This window comes from Dermacentor albipictus, chromosome 9 (genome assembly GCF_038994185.2).
Source record: "Dermacentor albipictus isolate Rhodes 1998 colony chromosome 9, USDA_Dalb.pri_finalv2, whole genome shotgun sequence".
Lineage (NCBI taxonomy): Eukaryota > Metazoa > Arthropoda > Arachnida > Ixodida > Ixodidae > Dermacentor > Dermacentor albipictus.
In genome coordinates, this window is record NC_091829.1 from 30,592,186 (window position 1) to 30,609,601 (window position 17,416).

At 44.6% G+C, this 17,416-nt stretch overlaps 3 protein-coding genes across 3 annotated transcripts in view; 1 reads left to right on the forward strand and 2 right to left on the reverse strand.

Annotated features, from left to right (window-relative positions):
- The window catches only part of LOC135912749 (phospholipid-transporting ATPase ABCA1-like), a 135,773-nt gene that overhangs the window by 99,042 nt on the left and 19,315 nt on the right, over nt 1–17,416 (reverse strand). The window contains exon 12 of the mRNA XM_065445282.1: nt 16,392–16,520. Coding sequence (XP_065301354.1) covers nt 16,392–16,520 — 129 coding nt within the window. The remainder of the gene's footprint in view (nt 1–16,391; nt 16,521–17,416) is intronic.
- On the reverse strand, nt 1,168–2,002 carry RpL13 (ribosomal protein L13). The gene has a single exon (XM_065445222.2). The coding sequence runs from the start codon at nt 1,854–1,856 to the stop codon at nt 1,212–1,214; it is 645 nt and encodes a 214-aa protein (XP_065301294.1). The 5' UTR covers nt 1,857–2,002; the 3' UTR covers nt 1,168–1,211.
- On the forward strand, nt 4,751–14,096 carry LOC135912747 (inactive selenide, water dikinase-like protein). Its single transcript, XM_065445279.1, has 8 exons — nt 4,751–4,908; nt 5,027–5,334; nt 6,218–6,321; nt 7,584–7,733; nt 9,315–9,427; nt 10,560–10,753; nt 11,706–11,918; nt 13,357–14,096. Exons 3-8 carry the CDS (start codon nt 6,226–6,228, stop codon nt 13,539–13,541), a joined length of 951 nt encoding a protein of 316 aa, XP_065301351.1. The 5' UTR covers nt 4,751–4,908; nt 5,027–5,334; nt 6,218–6,225; the 3' UTR covers nt 13,542–14,096.

Genomic DNA, 17,416 nt, shown 5'->3' on the forward strand with positions numbered 1-17,416 from the left:
GACCCTGTATGTACATATTGGTAAATTGTATTAACACGGACATGAGCCTATTAAGATTGTCTTTGGTTCGTCTGCAACACACTGCACTACCAGCTTTTGCCATGCAGTGATAGCCTCGCACAATTCCAAGCTATTAGTCATGAACTAAAATCCACGACCCTCTAAGCTCACCTTTTCAGCTGACGGAGTCGTGCCACCTGCAAGTGCTAGTCACAGCACGGCAAAAAAGCCAGCGCCTCTCCCACGCACAAGTCAAGACTGACACCCTGCAGCAATTCGCGTCCTGGCATTCTCTTACACCTTCAGTTCAGCCTGCCACCATCCACCACCAAGTGCGCTGCATCGGAACATATAATGGTTTCCAGCAGGTACGGACGCGAGCGCAAGTAAGTAGAAACGGACAGGACAACGCTGGACTGAACTGTCCGTTTCTACTTGTGCTCGCGTCCGTACCTGCTGGAAACAATTATTCGTTCACCATGCACCAACTGGCCCAGCAAACTACTCTACTAAGCTGCATCTGAAGCACCGCACTAAATTGCCTTGAGCACATTCTTGCCAGAATGGAGAGGTACGGTTCCTCGTGGATATTGCATGTTTTTGCACTATAGCAACAGCTTCCAGTGACTATTACCAGAACATTCCCTTCAGAAATGCAAGATACTGAACCTACCTCAATGGCCACAGCATTTGCGGCAGCCTTCAGCAGGCATATCCAATCATCACTACATCTCTGTCGCTTAATCTGCACGTTTTAGTGCAATAATGAATCTCAGGTTGGGCGCGCAAGCCACTCCGGTATGGGAAGTTATGCCTCTTGCGGCCCTGTATGCCTGGCCACATCTTTCTTGGATACAAATGATGTATTATCATTAAATGGTGCTGCAGCCATTAACGTGCTTGTTACAATGCACTGAAGTCATAAACTTATTGCAACGACCCCCATTACTCAATCAGCACAACAGGTATCTTTCAAAAGGCTTGTTGAATAATCTCGCCATAAGAAATGCGATTACATTACCAACCACTTCTATCCACGTAGGAAGATTTCAACTAAGATGAGCAGCTCCAAGTTGCGATCAGAAATAAATCGACTGTAACGCGAAGCAGAAGGCAGCACAATGTGCAGAACTGCAGTATCAGTAAAACAAAGAATACCACCAATGGTTTAGTTTTCCCTTGGCATTTAATGTATTCGCACAAAGCTCACGCTAGGCCTTCTTAGGTGCCTGAGCCTCCATGGTCTCCGCTGCCTCGCGAGCCTTCTTCGCCCGCTTGCCCCAGAGGCGTGCCTTGGCCTTTGCTTGCCGCAGATGCACGTAGGCGCTGTACTTCTTTTCTTCTTCAGTGGGGACACGAGGCTTTTCACGGTGGGCGCTCTTCTTCAGCGGCATGATGACGCCGCGCAGCTGGGTGGCGAGCTTCTGTTCCTCCGCCGACGCATCACCCTTGCCTGGCTTCGAAGCCTTGCGCGGGAACAGGATCAGCTTGGAGCGATACTCCTTGAGACGCTGAACGTTCTGCTGCAGGCTTTCGACGCTCTTGTTGCGGCGCCTGTAGTCCACGGATATGCCGATGGTCTTGGCGACCCTCTTGGCGATGCCCGCGGCCTTCAGTTCATCCAGCGAGAAACCCTTGCCCAGGCGCTGTTTCGTGTTGTACTTGAAACCCGGACACCTGACGACGGGTCGCAGGGAACCCTTGACGGGTCTCGGTGCGATGGCCCGGGCGCGTTTCACGCGGTGTGCGTGACGGCGTTTCTTGCGCATCGGCTGGTTGAACCAGGTCTTCACGTAGCGCTGCCAGTCCTTGTGGAAGTGGCCGTTGGGCACCATATTGTTCCTCTTGGGAGCCATCGCTAATTAACTTTTAAAGGTAGGGCTGAATGTAAAATCCTACCGGTGAGTCGGCGGTCGCCGACGCAAATTGTGACAGCGGCGACAGCACGTTGAGCACGTTGCACGCCGGCTCTCAGAAGGACCTTAGAAAGTTTAGTAGCAGCATTTTGGTGCAGAACAGACCTGTCGACACAATATGGCCACTGCATACCATTTAGCGCTGTAATCGTTAGCGACATTTAAAAAAAACTTATTTAGCAGTGAAATTTAGGCTGACCCCTGACCCCGCTGCCCTCTGCAGATAAATTTCCCAGGAAAGAAGGAAAGTTTCTAAAACTACCACCGAACCGACTGGTATCCGTTTCATCAGCAAAGCAGAACATGGATACCGCGGGACCGTGAATGACTGCAATTCCATAATAATACACTGTAATTATCATAATTAAAGCGTTTTCACGTGGCTACTCACTGCTAGTCGTTTTGTTACTCGACACCATATTACGCACTCAACATTTTGCGCGAAAATTGAAAAGAAGAAAATAATAATAGGGATTGTGCGATTGTTCGAAATTTCCGAATAACGATTCGGATAGTGGCCTAGTTGATTCGGTCTTCGAATCAAATATTTTTGAAATAGTTTTCGAATATTTTAAAATGTCAATTGTGCACAATCAAACATAACAATGGAGCAACAGTACGACAATTTTTTTTTTCATTCCTGCGGGCACAACATGCGCATAAAACCAATACTAAAACTCGAGAACTTACGTAGTGCAACAGAGAAAACTGCTAAGCTTATGAATATTATGATGTGAATACTGTTTTGCATCAATTGTGAAAATAGCTTCTCATTATTCGAAAAAAAAAACATATTTCATACTTCTGGCACTATTCGATTCGGTCTCAAAAATTACCATTCGCACAACCCAAGATAGTTTAACACTTTGTAGTGTGCGAAGCAATAGCTTATTTGTGCAACTTCGGTGACATGGGGCCGCGTTATATGTAACGATTAATTGAATTTTCAATTATTTTCACCCTCTCATCATTGGCTAGGACATCGCCGTTATCGCTGTCTTCGTTCGCCACGGGCAGCAACGGATGATACGATAAAAAAATATAAACAAATCGTTTCAAAACAAGGCTTCAGCCTCTGTGAATCCTTTCCTCGCTTTCGTTTCGTGCTTTGATGGCGGGCCTCGCTTACTGCGTAGCATATAATCTTAATATAAGCTTAAAATATACATGCAAACCCTGCAGCTGCGTGCCGCTATGCAAGTAGTCTGTCTACTTAACGTGCATATATACAGTTCTGTATATATACAGGGTGTCCCAGCTAACTTTGCTTCAGAAGCTGGGTCAATCAGTCTTGACTAATTAGGCAATTAAGGATAATACAAATCAATAGTGTGACTTACTCCATACAATGGTAGGCTACATGCATTTGGTGGTGTCGTCGTAGAGTCGTCATAAAAATATGCCCACATACTCTAAGACGAGGCCACCGAATGCATGCTGCCGACTATTGTATGGAGTAAGTCACGCCATTTTTTGTATTATCCTTAATTGCATAATTAGTCAAGATTATTTACCACCATCTGAAGCAATAAAGCTACATAAGAAATTCCAATTAGAAAGTTGTAGGGCGACTAGCAAAACGTCCGATTAAACAGTTTTGAACTTTCTATCTATTAAGTATCGTTTTTTTTTTCACCGCTTACTGCAGATGCCCGCGAAAAAAAAAGAAAACAACAAAGATCTCAGTGGCCTTCCACTCTGTGAAGAAGGATGCCCAGCGAAGCCGAACTGCACCTCCACCGCGGGTCGGCCCGGCACTGCACTATCTTCAGGATAGGCCCACGTATGGGAAGCGCTTAAAGGGCCCCTGAAACGGTTCGGACAACTTTTGTAGACGCGTAGGGTACAGCTAAAGTTAATCATTCGCACCACAATTTGTGAAACGCCTCATATTAAGAGAGCTACGGACGATTACAATTTACATGCATTTTCTCCTCAACTGACCGGGCTTCATCGCCCCCTCTCCCCGAATTTTTTCTGGCCGGCGTCCTGCTCCCTTCTATATCCTTCGTACGCCCGCCCCTAGACAAGTACAGTATGGTACACGCCTTCAGTCAGAACAAGGGCCGGCTCAAGGTAATAGTTGTGTTATTATGCACCAAGCATGGGAAACTTAGCAGAGAATAATGCCACCTTAGCCACCTGCCCCCCAATTCGAAACAAATCCTGGCTACGCGCGTGTACGCTAGTGTAATGTAGCAAAACTCAGCTTTAATTACGTACAATGGTACGTGTAAATTATATGCTGATTTGCGCAGGGAACTGACCACTGCGCTTTTGTCATGTATTGTTTTTGCTACAACAGAAGTGCTTCGAAAACTACAACGACCACTGTCACCGGCCCACTAGGTTACCTGCTTCAAGTACCTTTCTCGCAAATTTCACCATGTCACGATAACGCTGCCGTCACAAGGAGCTTCGCTATCAGTCGAGCAGACGCAATGAAATACTGGTCGTCTACTTTCCAGCAAGTTTATCTGTCAAGGTGCTTGCGGCGGCTCTCTTTTATCTTACCCGCGAATTTTCGGAAACTGTCAACAAATTTAGGGGCACCACTCAGACAAACCTTCACAATGTTTCAAAATATTGCCGCTGCTTCAATTTTAGCGCTGTAATACCTAGCGAGTACTTTTTGCTTATAATAGTATTTTTTGTGCGTGCAATAGTAAGCTAAAAGCACAATTACCTTGGCACTGTGTGTATTTATAATTCAAAAGAGAGCAACACATACTTTTGTTTTTCATACCCGCTTTCCATTATTTTATGTTCACGACATGCAAAAAAAAATTGCAAGGTACCCCTAGAGGGCGACAAGGCGACTAAGCAAAACAGTTCCGCGCGCTTGTGTGGGTCGAGTAGGTGCACTATCACATTAGAGGACTTGCAAAGAAACTTGCGGAACAAGTTGCGGAAAGCGGTAGAAGCCCATGAAAGCAGCGTTTCTAGGTCGATATTGGAGCTGCGGCCGGCAGTTGCTCAGAAACTCCGGCAGGCAAGTGAACCTTTGCAACGTGCTGCGCGAGACGCTTTGCGGTTGCGACCCGATCCTTCTAGCTGTTTGCGGACGTGCGTTGACTGAATGTCATTTATTCCTCTCGCCTTTCATCTAGGGTTGAAAGGAGATCGCTGCCCGTGGCTCGGAATCTAGCTGGTCGTCCCGCGACGATGAGCGGTGACAGTGCTGCTGGCCGGTGTTATGTGGTTCGACGGGGCGCGAGCGGCTCGGTGGTCACATACCGGCCGTTCGTCAACGCCGAGCACGGACTGGAGCCGGAGTTTCGGCTCCTGGGTCTGGCCGACATGAAAGGATGAGGCTGCAAGGTTCCCCAGGGTGTGCTCAACAAGCTGCTCAATTCGCTGAGGGGAGACAGCGGAGCGCAGCAGACCGTGTCGCACCACCCCGAGGGAACCCAGATCGGTGCGTGTGTTTGTGTGTGGCCGCGTTAGCGCAGTTACCACGGGACATCGTCGCATGTATTTGCGCGTTGCTAACAGAAATTCGACTCGAACTTCGACTTCGAACCACCACTGAAACTTACCGAATCACGCGGGCAACCACGAAATCTGTTGGCACGAAACTACCAAAAGGAGTGATACCTCAAAGAAGTTGTGGTCCTTACACAACCACAACTTCTTTGATGTGAAACTCCTTTAGAAAATACACCGGTACGACATTCAAGGACCGTCATAAGTGTAGGTGTTGGACAAAGTGGTTTCATCTCTGGATATGATAGCATTAATGACCCAAGATAGGAATGTGTAGATAATCTTGCATGCAACAGTAAAAAAAAAAAAAAGGCACCTTGCTAACAGCAATGTGAGAATTAAGCTGATGATTTAAATCTTGTATGGTTTTCATGGTAGACGCACCATTAGTACCTCCAGTAGGCACACATTGTAGCATACTTCAATATTGTACCATTAAAGTTATTGCGGTGCTTACTAGCACAAGAACTTAAGAGTACGCCACCATCTACATGCGAGACTGCATCCCAGATATACTGGATTAGTGTCTTGTGTGTGGCAGAGCATACTTTAATTTGCCATCTTCAGTCAAGAAACTGACATGGCATTGCCTCTCAGGAGCAGGACTGCATTATTTTCCACTGCAGTGTTGTTTGTTACAAATTAGTCTCATTTTTTATGGGCACTTCACAATCTCAGGTTATGTTAAGTGGCACAGGCAATAATGACTGGTCCACTACTAAATTTCCTTGCCATCTTTTACACTTACTCGGTGTCACTTCTGTGCATATTTCACATCACCATAGACCTGAATACTGTTTCAACTTCTCTTGCAGATATTGGCATGGATTCCAGTGTTGTCCCTCTTGGAGACTCTGGGTTTTCCTTGGTTCAAACTATAGACTACTTCTATCCATCTGTTGAAGATCCTTACATAGCTGTAAGCTTTGTATAACACAGACCTATCACACTGCACTATGATTTACTTTTTGTTACATTGCTACCACATATATCAGGTGCACAAGTGCGTATTTGAGGACAGGGCTTTGAACCATCACAGACATTAACATTCTCGTTATGTCTAGGCACTTAAAATCGTCTACACCAACCCCTCTGTCACCTATCTAAATAATTTATTCCGGAGTATCAGCTTTCACTCTGACACTGTAGATGACGCAGTACATTCCCCTAGTCGCCTTGTACACCAACCAGAGTGATTTGAAGATCACCAGCTTAAATGTCGCAAAATGGTTTGTCTTCTGGTTAAGACAAGGGTTTGTGGCCAATTATCATTTGTGAAAAAGGCAATTAACCGCCACCAGTGGTCAGATGTCAATCGGACAGTTAAATTTCTCCAGCGCATGGAGGTCATAATGAGGGAGAACACTGAAAAGCTGACTTTGGCCACTGACAATCGGTGGCAGCTTCAGGTGTTACAATAAAAAATCAAGCTTCCTGTGCATTATTTTATTAAGTACCACTCCTAATTAATGGATTTGCTCGATCGCATAATGCTTGTGTTAACCAAGAGCATCTGGTTGTGAACTTAGGCGACCACGTCACCTTCAATATGCGGTCCTAGTTTCGAATATCTAAACCTGTACACCACCATGTATGCTCGGCGTCACTGAGAGGAAGTCTAACCAACAGCCACACAATGATAAGAACTTGCTAAAGCCTGCTATTGTGGAAGCACTGTGTAACATCATGACACACTGATCTGAGTGTATAGATATTATCGAAGCCGAATTCAGCCAATAACTGAGGCTGAAGATCGTTTTATTTAAGCCTTATAGAAAAGCAGCAAGAGAAACAATGAAACAATATTTGGAATGGGTGTACCCATTCTAGTCTGAAATATTGATGCTATTCCTGAAGTCGTTATTACGTTCTCAAATACCTTGCGCACACGGTATACAAACTGCTTATTTTACTTCACCTGTGTAGCTGTGCTATTGGTGTGTGTGGGATCACTAAACACCTTGTATTGCTTGTAAGCACATGTTGGCATTAGCCAAGGGAGCATGACTGAATTTTTTTGGCTGATTACTTGCTCAGCTCTGCTTGGCCTTTCCAATGGCACCTTATTCCCATAAAATGTTTGCTATCACTTAGTTGCATCTGGCCATAATGTAAGTAATTGCTGAAGAAACAAACCGGTGACTTATAATGCATGCAACATTCTCTTTCCCTATGTCACAGGGCAAGATAGCATGTGCCAATGTGCTCTCTGACCTTTATGCTCTCGGAGTAACTCGGTGTGACAACATGCTGATGGTGATGGCTGTGAGCACCAAGCTTACTGAAAAACAGAGGGACATTGTTGTACCTCTCCTCATCAAGGGAATCAAGGTATAGTAGCACGATTATATTCAAAGATTCAAAGTTTTCATGCAGCCAAATTTAGTCATGGACATGATAACAGGTTTTGATATTGAAGCAACGGTTACGTGGTTCCATGCCCAATTGCAAATTTAATTTGTCTGAGTGCCTTTCTGCCGAGTTTGGCAAAAGGTGACCTAGGAAATATTTTAACTGCGATTCTATTCCTTTTATGTTATCCAGGATGATTCGAATGACAACTTGCTCAAGTGCTGCTCGGACCATTGATGAAGCATTGCAATATAATTGTTACATTATCCCAGCCCAAAATGTCTTTCTTCAGATACACGCTAGGCAAAATTTGGCCGGCATTTAGCTACTTTAATATTTGGTCTCCTATTTGTGATTTACTGTTAGATTGTGTTGATACTTCTTGATCCAAACAGTGTGTGAAGTACAGTGAACTCTCACTTGAGTGAACTTCAAGGGACCGAAGGAAATAGTTCACTTAACTGAAAGTTCACTAAACTGAATATTCGCTAGACCAACATAAAACATGACTTCCATAGTATTAGAAATGTGTGAAATGGAATTTGTACTTATCAACAAGTACAATGTTCATAACAGTTATAATGCTGCCTTTCTCACTTAGAAAATAAATCTGTAATCTTCTTCTGCACTTGTACTTTTAAAGCACAGGAAGTAACAAAACTGTCCAAAGAGTCAATGTTTTTGTACACTTCTTCTGGCACAGCTTGCTGTTGAGACACAAAGTCTCTCAACTTTCCAATGTACCGTACAACTTCAGCTACAACCTCATCCCTCCAGGTTCTCGCTGCCGCTTGGTCGGCATCCTTGCTTTCGCTGCAAATCGTTTTCCACGCGATCCCATGCCTATCCCGAAATCGTGTAAGCCATCCACTGCTTGCTTCGAAGCCACGAACGTCCAGAAGAAGAGCAAATTCCTTCGCTTTGCCCTGTATCATCGAGCCGGACACTGGAGTGTTTTGAGATTGTAGGTTGTGAAGCCATACCGCAATGGCATCGTCCACTTCTTTGAAGTATCCCGTGCAGAGTATGTAGTTTCTTGGCGGGATTCATCGAAGTTTCTTCTTTAAGCTTCGATTTTTGTTTCACAATCGTTGACAACATCGACGGTGCAATTTCATGGTCCTTTGCAACGTTCACTTGCCTTTGACTGTTGTCCAGGCGCTGAAGGATTTGCAGTTTGTCCGAGAGAGACAACCGCTTCCATTTCATCGCACTCATCTTGAAAGTGGGCACATGAATTGCCGTTGTTACTTAAAACTGGAAGGCTGAACGATGAAAAACGCACCACGTAGGTCGTAAAAATAAGCCTTGGTCCTCTGAGCGAGTTCGTTAAACTGAAGTAGTGACTGTTCCGAAATTAGTTTAAGTGAAACATTTTTGCATAGAATCTATAAGAAAACTGCCGGGAATTTTAAAAAAGTTCGTTATTCTGAAATATTCGATAAACCAACGTTCGTACAACTGAGAGTTTACTGTATTTGCATCATTTGAGAGCTGGTGCTTATCATGGAGTTTGGACTGTGGTGGTGTTTCAGGTTGAATCCCTTTTTTCTTCCTTAGGACTTGGCTGAAGAAGCGGGCACTAGGGTCACAGGAGGTCAGACAGTGCTCAATCCGTGGCCCATGATTGGTGGCGTGGCATCAGCAGTCTGTAGGGAATCTGAGATTATCTCGTGAGTACATTCTTCGAACAGACTTTGTACTCTTTCAGTCTATGTAAGCTGGGCATTCTGCTCTGTATAAGGAAGTGTGGGGACATTTGCTGTGCCAGTTGACCTATCTGTAAGGCTACTTAGAATGAAGTTACTACTTTACATGTAAAACACAACACAAGAGCAAATATATAAAAGCATATTGGCATGCCACAGGGACCTTGTGATAAATTCACAAGGTAATTTGATAAAGCATTCAACAAGAGACAAATGTGAACTTGGAACGTCTGCGAAAGTGCTCCGCCTTTTGTATACCTTATATTCCAGAATTGCTTGTTGAACTAACTGGTCTCTAGAATCTGTGTCTTGTGAAGCAGCACAGGAAGACAATAGACCCGAAGAGAAGTGGCACTAGAAATGTACATGGATGTCTTGTGTATTATTTCTGAGGCCATTGTTCTCTCGCGGCACCTCACAAATCATGGACATTGCACAAGACCACAGAATTCAGTCAACATATTTTTGATTCTGCTTTTTTATCACGTTGGTATGGTGAAGTGAAATATTTTTCAGTGTGTCCAGTGTTTCCTTATCATATGTGCTTGCTGCTGCTGTCTTATCCTTTTACATTCCTGTATGCATGTCCCCATTTGCACAACATGCCGCCTGTTATGTGATTAAAGCAAACTGTTGGGTATGGTAGCATGTTTTATTGTCTTAAGATGATTTTTCTTAAATTTCTGTGAAGTAAAGGTCTTGCAAAAGCAAGCCTTAATACGTAAGATTACTGTTAGTCCATTCTTACCAAGAGAGAAGAAATATATGTGTACGGATGTGTATGATCTTATATATATATATGTGTAATATATACTATAGTTATTATGTTTCATCGCTTCTTTCCATAGGCTCCTGTTTCACTGCTGATTAGCATTTCATTTGTTACTCTCCTGAATTTGTTGGATGTATTATTGTCCTCTGAACTCTGCCCATAATGCTGTATATACCTTGTTATGGCTGCCTGGCCTCCTTCAGGCTGTCTCACAACAGCTTTTTAGCCTAGGTAGCCAGCCAGACCATTTCTGGTAAATAAAGTAAAATTGAATATGAATAATATAACTGGAAGAATATAACTGGAATTTGAATTCTTCTACAGGCCAGACAATGCTCAAGCAGGAGATGTGCTGGTGTTGACCAAACCTTTGGGCACCCAGGTAGCTGTGAATGCCCATCAGTGGCTTGAGAAGCCGGAACGTCGCGCTCAACTAGACAAGGCCGGCATCACCGAAGATGATGTTCGGAGAGTCTATTTTCGAGCAATGGACTGCATGGCACGCCTCAATCTTACTGGTTTGTCCTTATTGTTTTATTCAGATCAGCGTTTTGTTCGCCCATCTTCTTCTTGTGTGGTTTAAGCACAAATTTCTGTTATGTTACTCATAGCCAAGCCATATTTCAATGATATGCTGTATGGGAAGTCAGGCAACATAGCACTGTTTAATTTCGTTGCTTTCAACCTTGTGGCTTCTCAGCAACTATTCATTTACTGTGAAGCGGCAGGAACTGAAGTTTAACTTTTGGCTATTTGCCAATCTGAACACTGCACTGAATTCAAACATTTAGTGCATAAGCAAATACCTAGGTACTTCACATAAAGCTATAGAATCGCAACTTCATCATTGTGCAGTTATTCACTTACAGCTTCTCGGTGGTCTGGAGGAAAGTCATCAGATTTTCTCATGATGTAGCCCTGCCGGCTAGCTTTTCTTGAAAGCACTTCAGGTTCATACACTAACACTAGCTGCAAGTGGTGAAATCATTTTAAATTATGTTTAAGAATGCAAAGACGATCATGAAGGTGTGGTGACCAATTCACTTTTAATCACCTTGTCTAGAATGTTTCTCGGAGGTACACACACAGCTGCACAATTGCTGAGAAAAGGAGCAATTGTTCATAAAGCACTGCAGTGGCAACTGGGGCTGTGGCTGCTTACGACAAACAGTGAGAACTTGCTGGGTAAGAGATAGTTGCAATGTTGTCATGCAACCAGGAAGGAGAATAAGGCTTGCGACTTTATGGCATCACCTCCACTCAGCTTTGTTTTAGCTGGTAGCCTGATATGAGTTAACTTAAAAGTATTGCTAGTTTGTTGCAGTTTGTACTGATCAATCGTACAGTGGTGCACCTACGGTGCCCGCCTAAGCATACATCGCAAAGTTCACCGAAGGCATGAATACAAATAGCAGCAGAAATGTAATGTGAAAGAACACTGTACTTACGTGTGCCGTTTTGTTCATACAGGGGCACAGCTGATGCATAAACACGGGTGCCATGGGGCCACGGATGTGACTGGCTTTGGGTTGCTTGGCCATGCACAGAACTTAGTCCAAGTGCAGCAGTGTTCAGTGGGCTTTGTTATCCACACGTTGCCGATCATTGCCAAGGTCCCTGCCCTGCTGGCCGCCACAGGCACCTCATTCAAGCTCATGCAGGGATACTCGGCTGAGACCTCAGGCGAGTTACTGACCTGAAACCTATTTATCTAGAATTCCTAAAGGCGCAAGGCCGATTCAGTGACTTTTCGTTCCAAGAATCATCGTGTAGCGCCATCATCATCACCATGTCTCATAATTGCTATCGAAAGATTGGCTTGCGAGGCACGAGCAAGAATGTGTTCTTATTGTCATTCTGGTTAGATGTCACAGCTGCTGCTCTTCCTGAATAGAAGTAAGAATGGCAGCACACCATGTTGGCCACCACCGTATTCTCCTTACAGTTGTAATAAATTAGTGAACGAATAAACCATTTACTTGGTCAGAATGGCTTGTTCGCAAGTTGGGAAAGGGGTGGCCGAAACATAAAGAAAAAAATGGTGGAGGGTTGGGTCACTCAGAGCACGAGACGGGGGAAGGGGGTGGGGGTGTTACCAGCCATGCAGTGTTAATTTATTCATGGGATGTGTGTCTCTAACAAGTTCATAGAGGGTTGTAATGAAAATTGCTGAATCTAAGCCACTGGGGTAAAATGAAAATGTTTTGTTGCATGATAACTACGGATCGCACAGAAAGAAAGCTGCATGAACAGCTCTTTCAGCTTCCTGAGAAAAGTTGTGCCATAAGAGGAGGTTTTCTGTGCGACATCGGTTTCCCACTGTGAAAAGTGCCAAGTGTGGCCATGCTAGTGGGAAAACATGCATGGCATGTTACTGTTGGCAGAACACACGTTGCCAAAACTGGTGAGCAGCATCGTTTTGTTGCTGCCCAGCAAATGGGTCCTGGATATATATATGTTCCAGCTTCCCTTGTGGCACTGTCCACGTAGACCAAGGAAAAGCAGCCTATTCAGTCACGCAGGCATGTAGGTGCTGCATAGAACTGGAAGCCTACCCTTGCTCTGCGAGAAATCATCGTAAGGCTCAGTGAGCAGAATGTGCAAGTACCAAAGCTATCATGTAACTGCAAGGGGATGAGAGATGTCAGCCAGTGTGAAAATACGAACATTGGTGCATTTTCATGCAAGCAACTCTCCATGTATGCCTTGATGCCAATGTGGCATACTGCTATAGTGAACAGATCCAACACAAGCCTTTTATTCATGCTTGCAGCTTTATCATTTGCTCTTCAAAGCACATAATTATACTCCAGGCTCACTTTTTTAAACCCTACGTCAAGGTAATGTTGATGACGCCAGGTTTGGCATTTTGAGACCAACTTTCCAATATCTAATTAAGATAACTGAAGTGTTTCTCAACCGTTGTAGTCCATGCTAAGTGTCATCCTGTCATGTGCAACAAATGTATGCTAGTGTTTATGTGTGTCAGTACTCCTTTAAGGGCACTTTGTCATTGACTAGTCAGTCTCCCGTGCCACCAATGCTTTGCTCTTGTGGATGTGGATAGCAATCTTGATACATGTCATGTCATTGTTGGATGCTTTTATGTCCCCATACCCAGGTGGACTACTCATGTGCCTACCAAAAGAGAATGCTCAAGCGTACTGTGCAGAAATCGAGCAGCTCGAGGGTTATCCAGCTTGGATAATTGGCGATGTCGTTGAAGGGGAACGAGTGGCAAGGTTGACGGACTCTCTACGTGTGATTGAAGTGCCTTCAGCTCACAAAGAATCTGAGTTGTGGTAGCATCGACTTAGTGGGTATAGGGGATCGGTAAGCATTATCAGTGCAGTAGGTGTTCAGAGGGCCTGGAGACAAATATCCAATGTGCAGTGCTTTTGAAGATGTAGTCAGTGGTGCATAGCAGCAGACTTGAAGCTTACGGCATTTAGTATAAAATTGCATAATGCATGTAAACAAGTTGTGACAGTTTTAATACTGCAGAGCACCAGTATGAAAGCTAGCTAAAGCTTTTGGCAAGCATTGTATTTTGTTAAATGCAGCTTTTGTTTTTGATAGATGCACAGCTAATTTATATATCACTCTGTTGTGATTGTAGTCTTTGCAGACATTCCTTTTTGTCTTTATGTAGAACATTCCTTGTTTTGTGTTGCGGTGATAGAGGTTTTGTTCAAGAAGGAAACAGTGGCTGTTCCCAAGAGAGACCTTTATGAATCTACACCCGTCAAATAATGTAGGCGGTGTGGAGGATGGCTCGTCTCCAATGGGCATCTCCCACAGCCTGTTGTTACTTGTTCAACCACTTGTCATGCACTGTGAATAAAATATTTTTACGTGTTTCTTGGTTTTCTTTGTATTTTGATTGTGCAGTCAGCTGACAGACATGACCGAATATCCATATCACCAACAGCACAACCCCATCAATGGTGCTGGGAAAAGGCCATCTATTTTCTGCATAGTACAAAACTCATTCTGGTTCAAGGCCAGTACGAAGTATGTTTCTTGTAAATGGCAAATTGACCTGATTTGGTAAAGACAGTGAAAAACCCAACAAGTAATAGTGCCCTTGCACAAACTTTTGGTGAGCACCAGCAGTAGCTGTAATGGCTAGTGTGAGTAGTGTTCTATGTGCATTAACAGTAAAGGTATATGTATATTTGACCTTGAGTAATAAAGGGGATTACCCATGAAAGATCCCAGAACCAAATTCCATTTTGTACACAGCATGCAAAGCTGTGGAGGCCAGCAAGACTTCTTGCAGTAGCTGCATTTGCACTGCAATTATGCGACATTTTTCTTTATTTCGATTTGGTAATAAATGAAAAAAAAAATGTATCCTTAAAAACAAACTGTGTTGTATGGTTGCTAAACTGTTGCTTTAGATTCTTTTGATCTTCATTTTCCTTATTGGGTCTTTCATTTGCAGCACATCACGGCAGTCTCGCGCATAGGCTCACACGAGCATGTGCCACCACGCAACTTAATCACGAAACCCACAGATATATGCGTATTTTAATTACTGAGTTTCTTGCGTAGTCTGTAGCTTCCACAGCATTAGTTTAGTGTTGCTGCTCGTTTGCTTATGTCAATCGCTGCTTACTTACATATTCCAAGCTCATGGCGAGCTGTTTCAGAGCATTCTGCGTGTAAAAACATTTTCACGGATACGTCGGGCATTGTATTCATCTGCTGTCTTGTCATGACAATGAGAAACTGCTCCAAAATGCCGCTTTAAGTTATCGCTTGCCAATACGGCGACAGCGTTGGATTGAAATAGTTTGTGTGGCATAAGTCATCGTACGCCATAGGTTCGTTTTAATTCATGCACATTCTTCGCACGTGTTTTTTTGCCCGGAAGCACTCGCAATAAACGTGGGCGATTTCCCGGCAGCCCCGCGGTTGGAGGCGTTAGGCTTAGCGACGTCCGCGTTAGGCTTGGCGACGTCCGCCAGGTGTAGCGGACGTCAGACGTTCCCCGCGGTCCCCTTGCTGTGCCCCGGCGACGCGAGTGGTCGCCGCCTGCGGAGGCAGGCTGAGGTTGGCCGACAGCCGCTTGATTGGCCGGTCAAGTTCGTTGAGCGCGTTGTGCAGCTGACCGAGCAGCACGTTGCGCTGACCGCAGTCGCCGTTGTAATCGTCCATGTCGACGGTCACTACGGCGATGCCGCCCATGCGCATGCGCTTGGCGAACAGCACCTGCGGTGATATATTGCCGGCGCGGAAAAGGAACTTGCGCGATGCTCTCATCAATGTATGCTCCTTCCTCCCTTTCGTCTTTGGCGAAAAAACCTTGGTAGCAGAATTTTATCATCAGCTTTCGATAGATTCTTGTCTTGTGGGGATTCTCGTATACGAAAGGATCATACAGGAGCAGTCGTAACGGAAGCAAAAAAGAATAAAAGACAACAACACGACGCGCGTGGGAGCGCTTTGCACCCGTACGAGTGACAAACGCGCTGCAGCCGGCAAGTGCAGGCTGCCAATAGGCGAGGTTAATTTTCTTTAAGCACCGGTGATATCGTGGGCAGTGCTTGCTGCGCACCTTCAAAGCTGTCCTTGCGTGCGTGCGTAACCGGCTAAATGGAGCTCACTGAAGCTGGGCTTCTCCGCAACAAGATAGTTTGTGAGAAGCAGCCCACTCCACTCACTGCCTTCGATGTACAAACAACAGCTTGTACATTGGAAGCGCTTATGTGCACCTATCTATAGCACGTTACCACGACAAAGCGGTTATAAATAAGTAAATAAATTGTTATGAGAATGTCATGTCATATATTTATGCATTAAACTTGTCGCTTAATTACCATGCCCTAGCTGTAAGACGATTTTATTGTAGTTGCGTAAAACGTAACTATGCAGTGACTGTCACACGTTGGTTGACTAAATTGTTGCTGTTGATTATTGCTAAATTGATTGGTTGGGGTTAATGCCGCAGTTTCTTTAGCCTGACGGGTTTGTTTACAGTGCACAAATAGCTATAGGCACACGAGCACGCACGTGTTTGCATTCCGCCCCGATCGGAATGTGGCAGGAAGCGAACCCACGACCTCGTTCTCAGAATCCGAATGACCGAACTACGTCGCGGCAGCTAACGTAGCCGCTAACTTAGAGGCTATAGAGCATGCAGGACCACACCTTGTTGAGAATGGTGGCCTTGTTGTCGTATCCGATCCACTGTCCCTTGTCCCTGTTGACGGCGATCTTGCAGTCGGCTTCCTTGTCGTACAGCGAGACCCACAGGTCGGAGCTGAATTCTAGGCAGATCTGAAAAGCGTGCGTTTTATTGCGGCGGAGCGAACATCTTTTTCAATCCTGTAATGGCGAAACACAGTTCCAGATGACGGAAAATTGGAGGAACTATATAGTTCACATTTATCTCTGGCCATGGCAAGTACGTATACATTTGTGCAAAATAGCAATGAAATGTTGTTCGAGTGAGAATTACCGTATTGGTATAGTAATTACTTGATTAGTCAGTCGCATTTTTTCGACTCTCCCAGGCTGAATTAAACTACCTTAGCATATGAAAAACGAAACTATATATCTTGCGCTGTTTTCCCCAAATAAATCGGCATTTTGAGGCATCCAAATCGGCGTAGCGCACACGTGACACGTTGGACATTGCAGGACCAACCTTGAAACGTCGCCAGTTACGAAACTTTCGACACGATCAACTCGCTCGCGCGCTGCTGTACGGTACGCAAAGAGCGCTAACGCATTCCGTAGCGCATTCTGGAGCCAGGCATTTCCAAACTGGAGCTAGTCACAGGGATGTCTGCTAAATGGGACGTCAGCCTAATTATACGGTCAGACTTCAAGTACGCAATCGTACCATGTACCACAGAGTGAGTAATTGAGAAGCCAACGCGTGGAACTTTGTTGAGACACGGAACTTTGTTATTTGTAATGTAGTGATTGCCCACGTCTTCAAATTATCCACTTTATGAGGCATTGCTTCGATATATGCCGCCGGGCGCTTAAAAAAGAAAAAAGAAAAACTTCCAACAGTATCTGCATGCGAACAGTAAAACTGAGGAACCGACACAGGCGGGCTTCTCCCTAAAACTCTCATATTGCGGCGAAGCCACCTTCAAGTTAGAGGTATTCGTATAACGTGCTTATCATTTGTTTTCTTCTTTTCTATCTTCTTTTTTGCAAGT

Coding starts and splice junctions, on each gene's coding strand:
- LOC135912747 (XM_065445279.1), top strand. CDS start 6,226: ATGGATTCCAGTGTTGTCCCTCTTGGAGACTCTGGGTTTTCCTTGGTT. Junction 7,734..9,314: donor TCCTCATCAAGGGAATCAAG/GTATAGTAGCAC, acceptor TTTCTTCCTTAG/GACTTGGCTGAAGAAGCGGG. Junction 11,919..13,356: donor ATACTCGGCTGAGACCTCAG/GCGAGTTACTGA, acceptor CCCCATACCCAG/GTGGACTACTCATGTGCCTA.
- RpL13 (XM_065445222.2), bottom strand. CDS start 1,856: ATGGCTCCCAAGAGGAACAATATGGTGCCCAACGGCCACTTCCACAAG.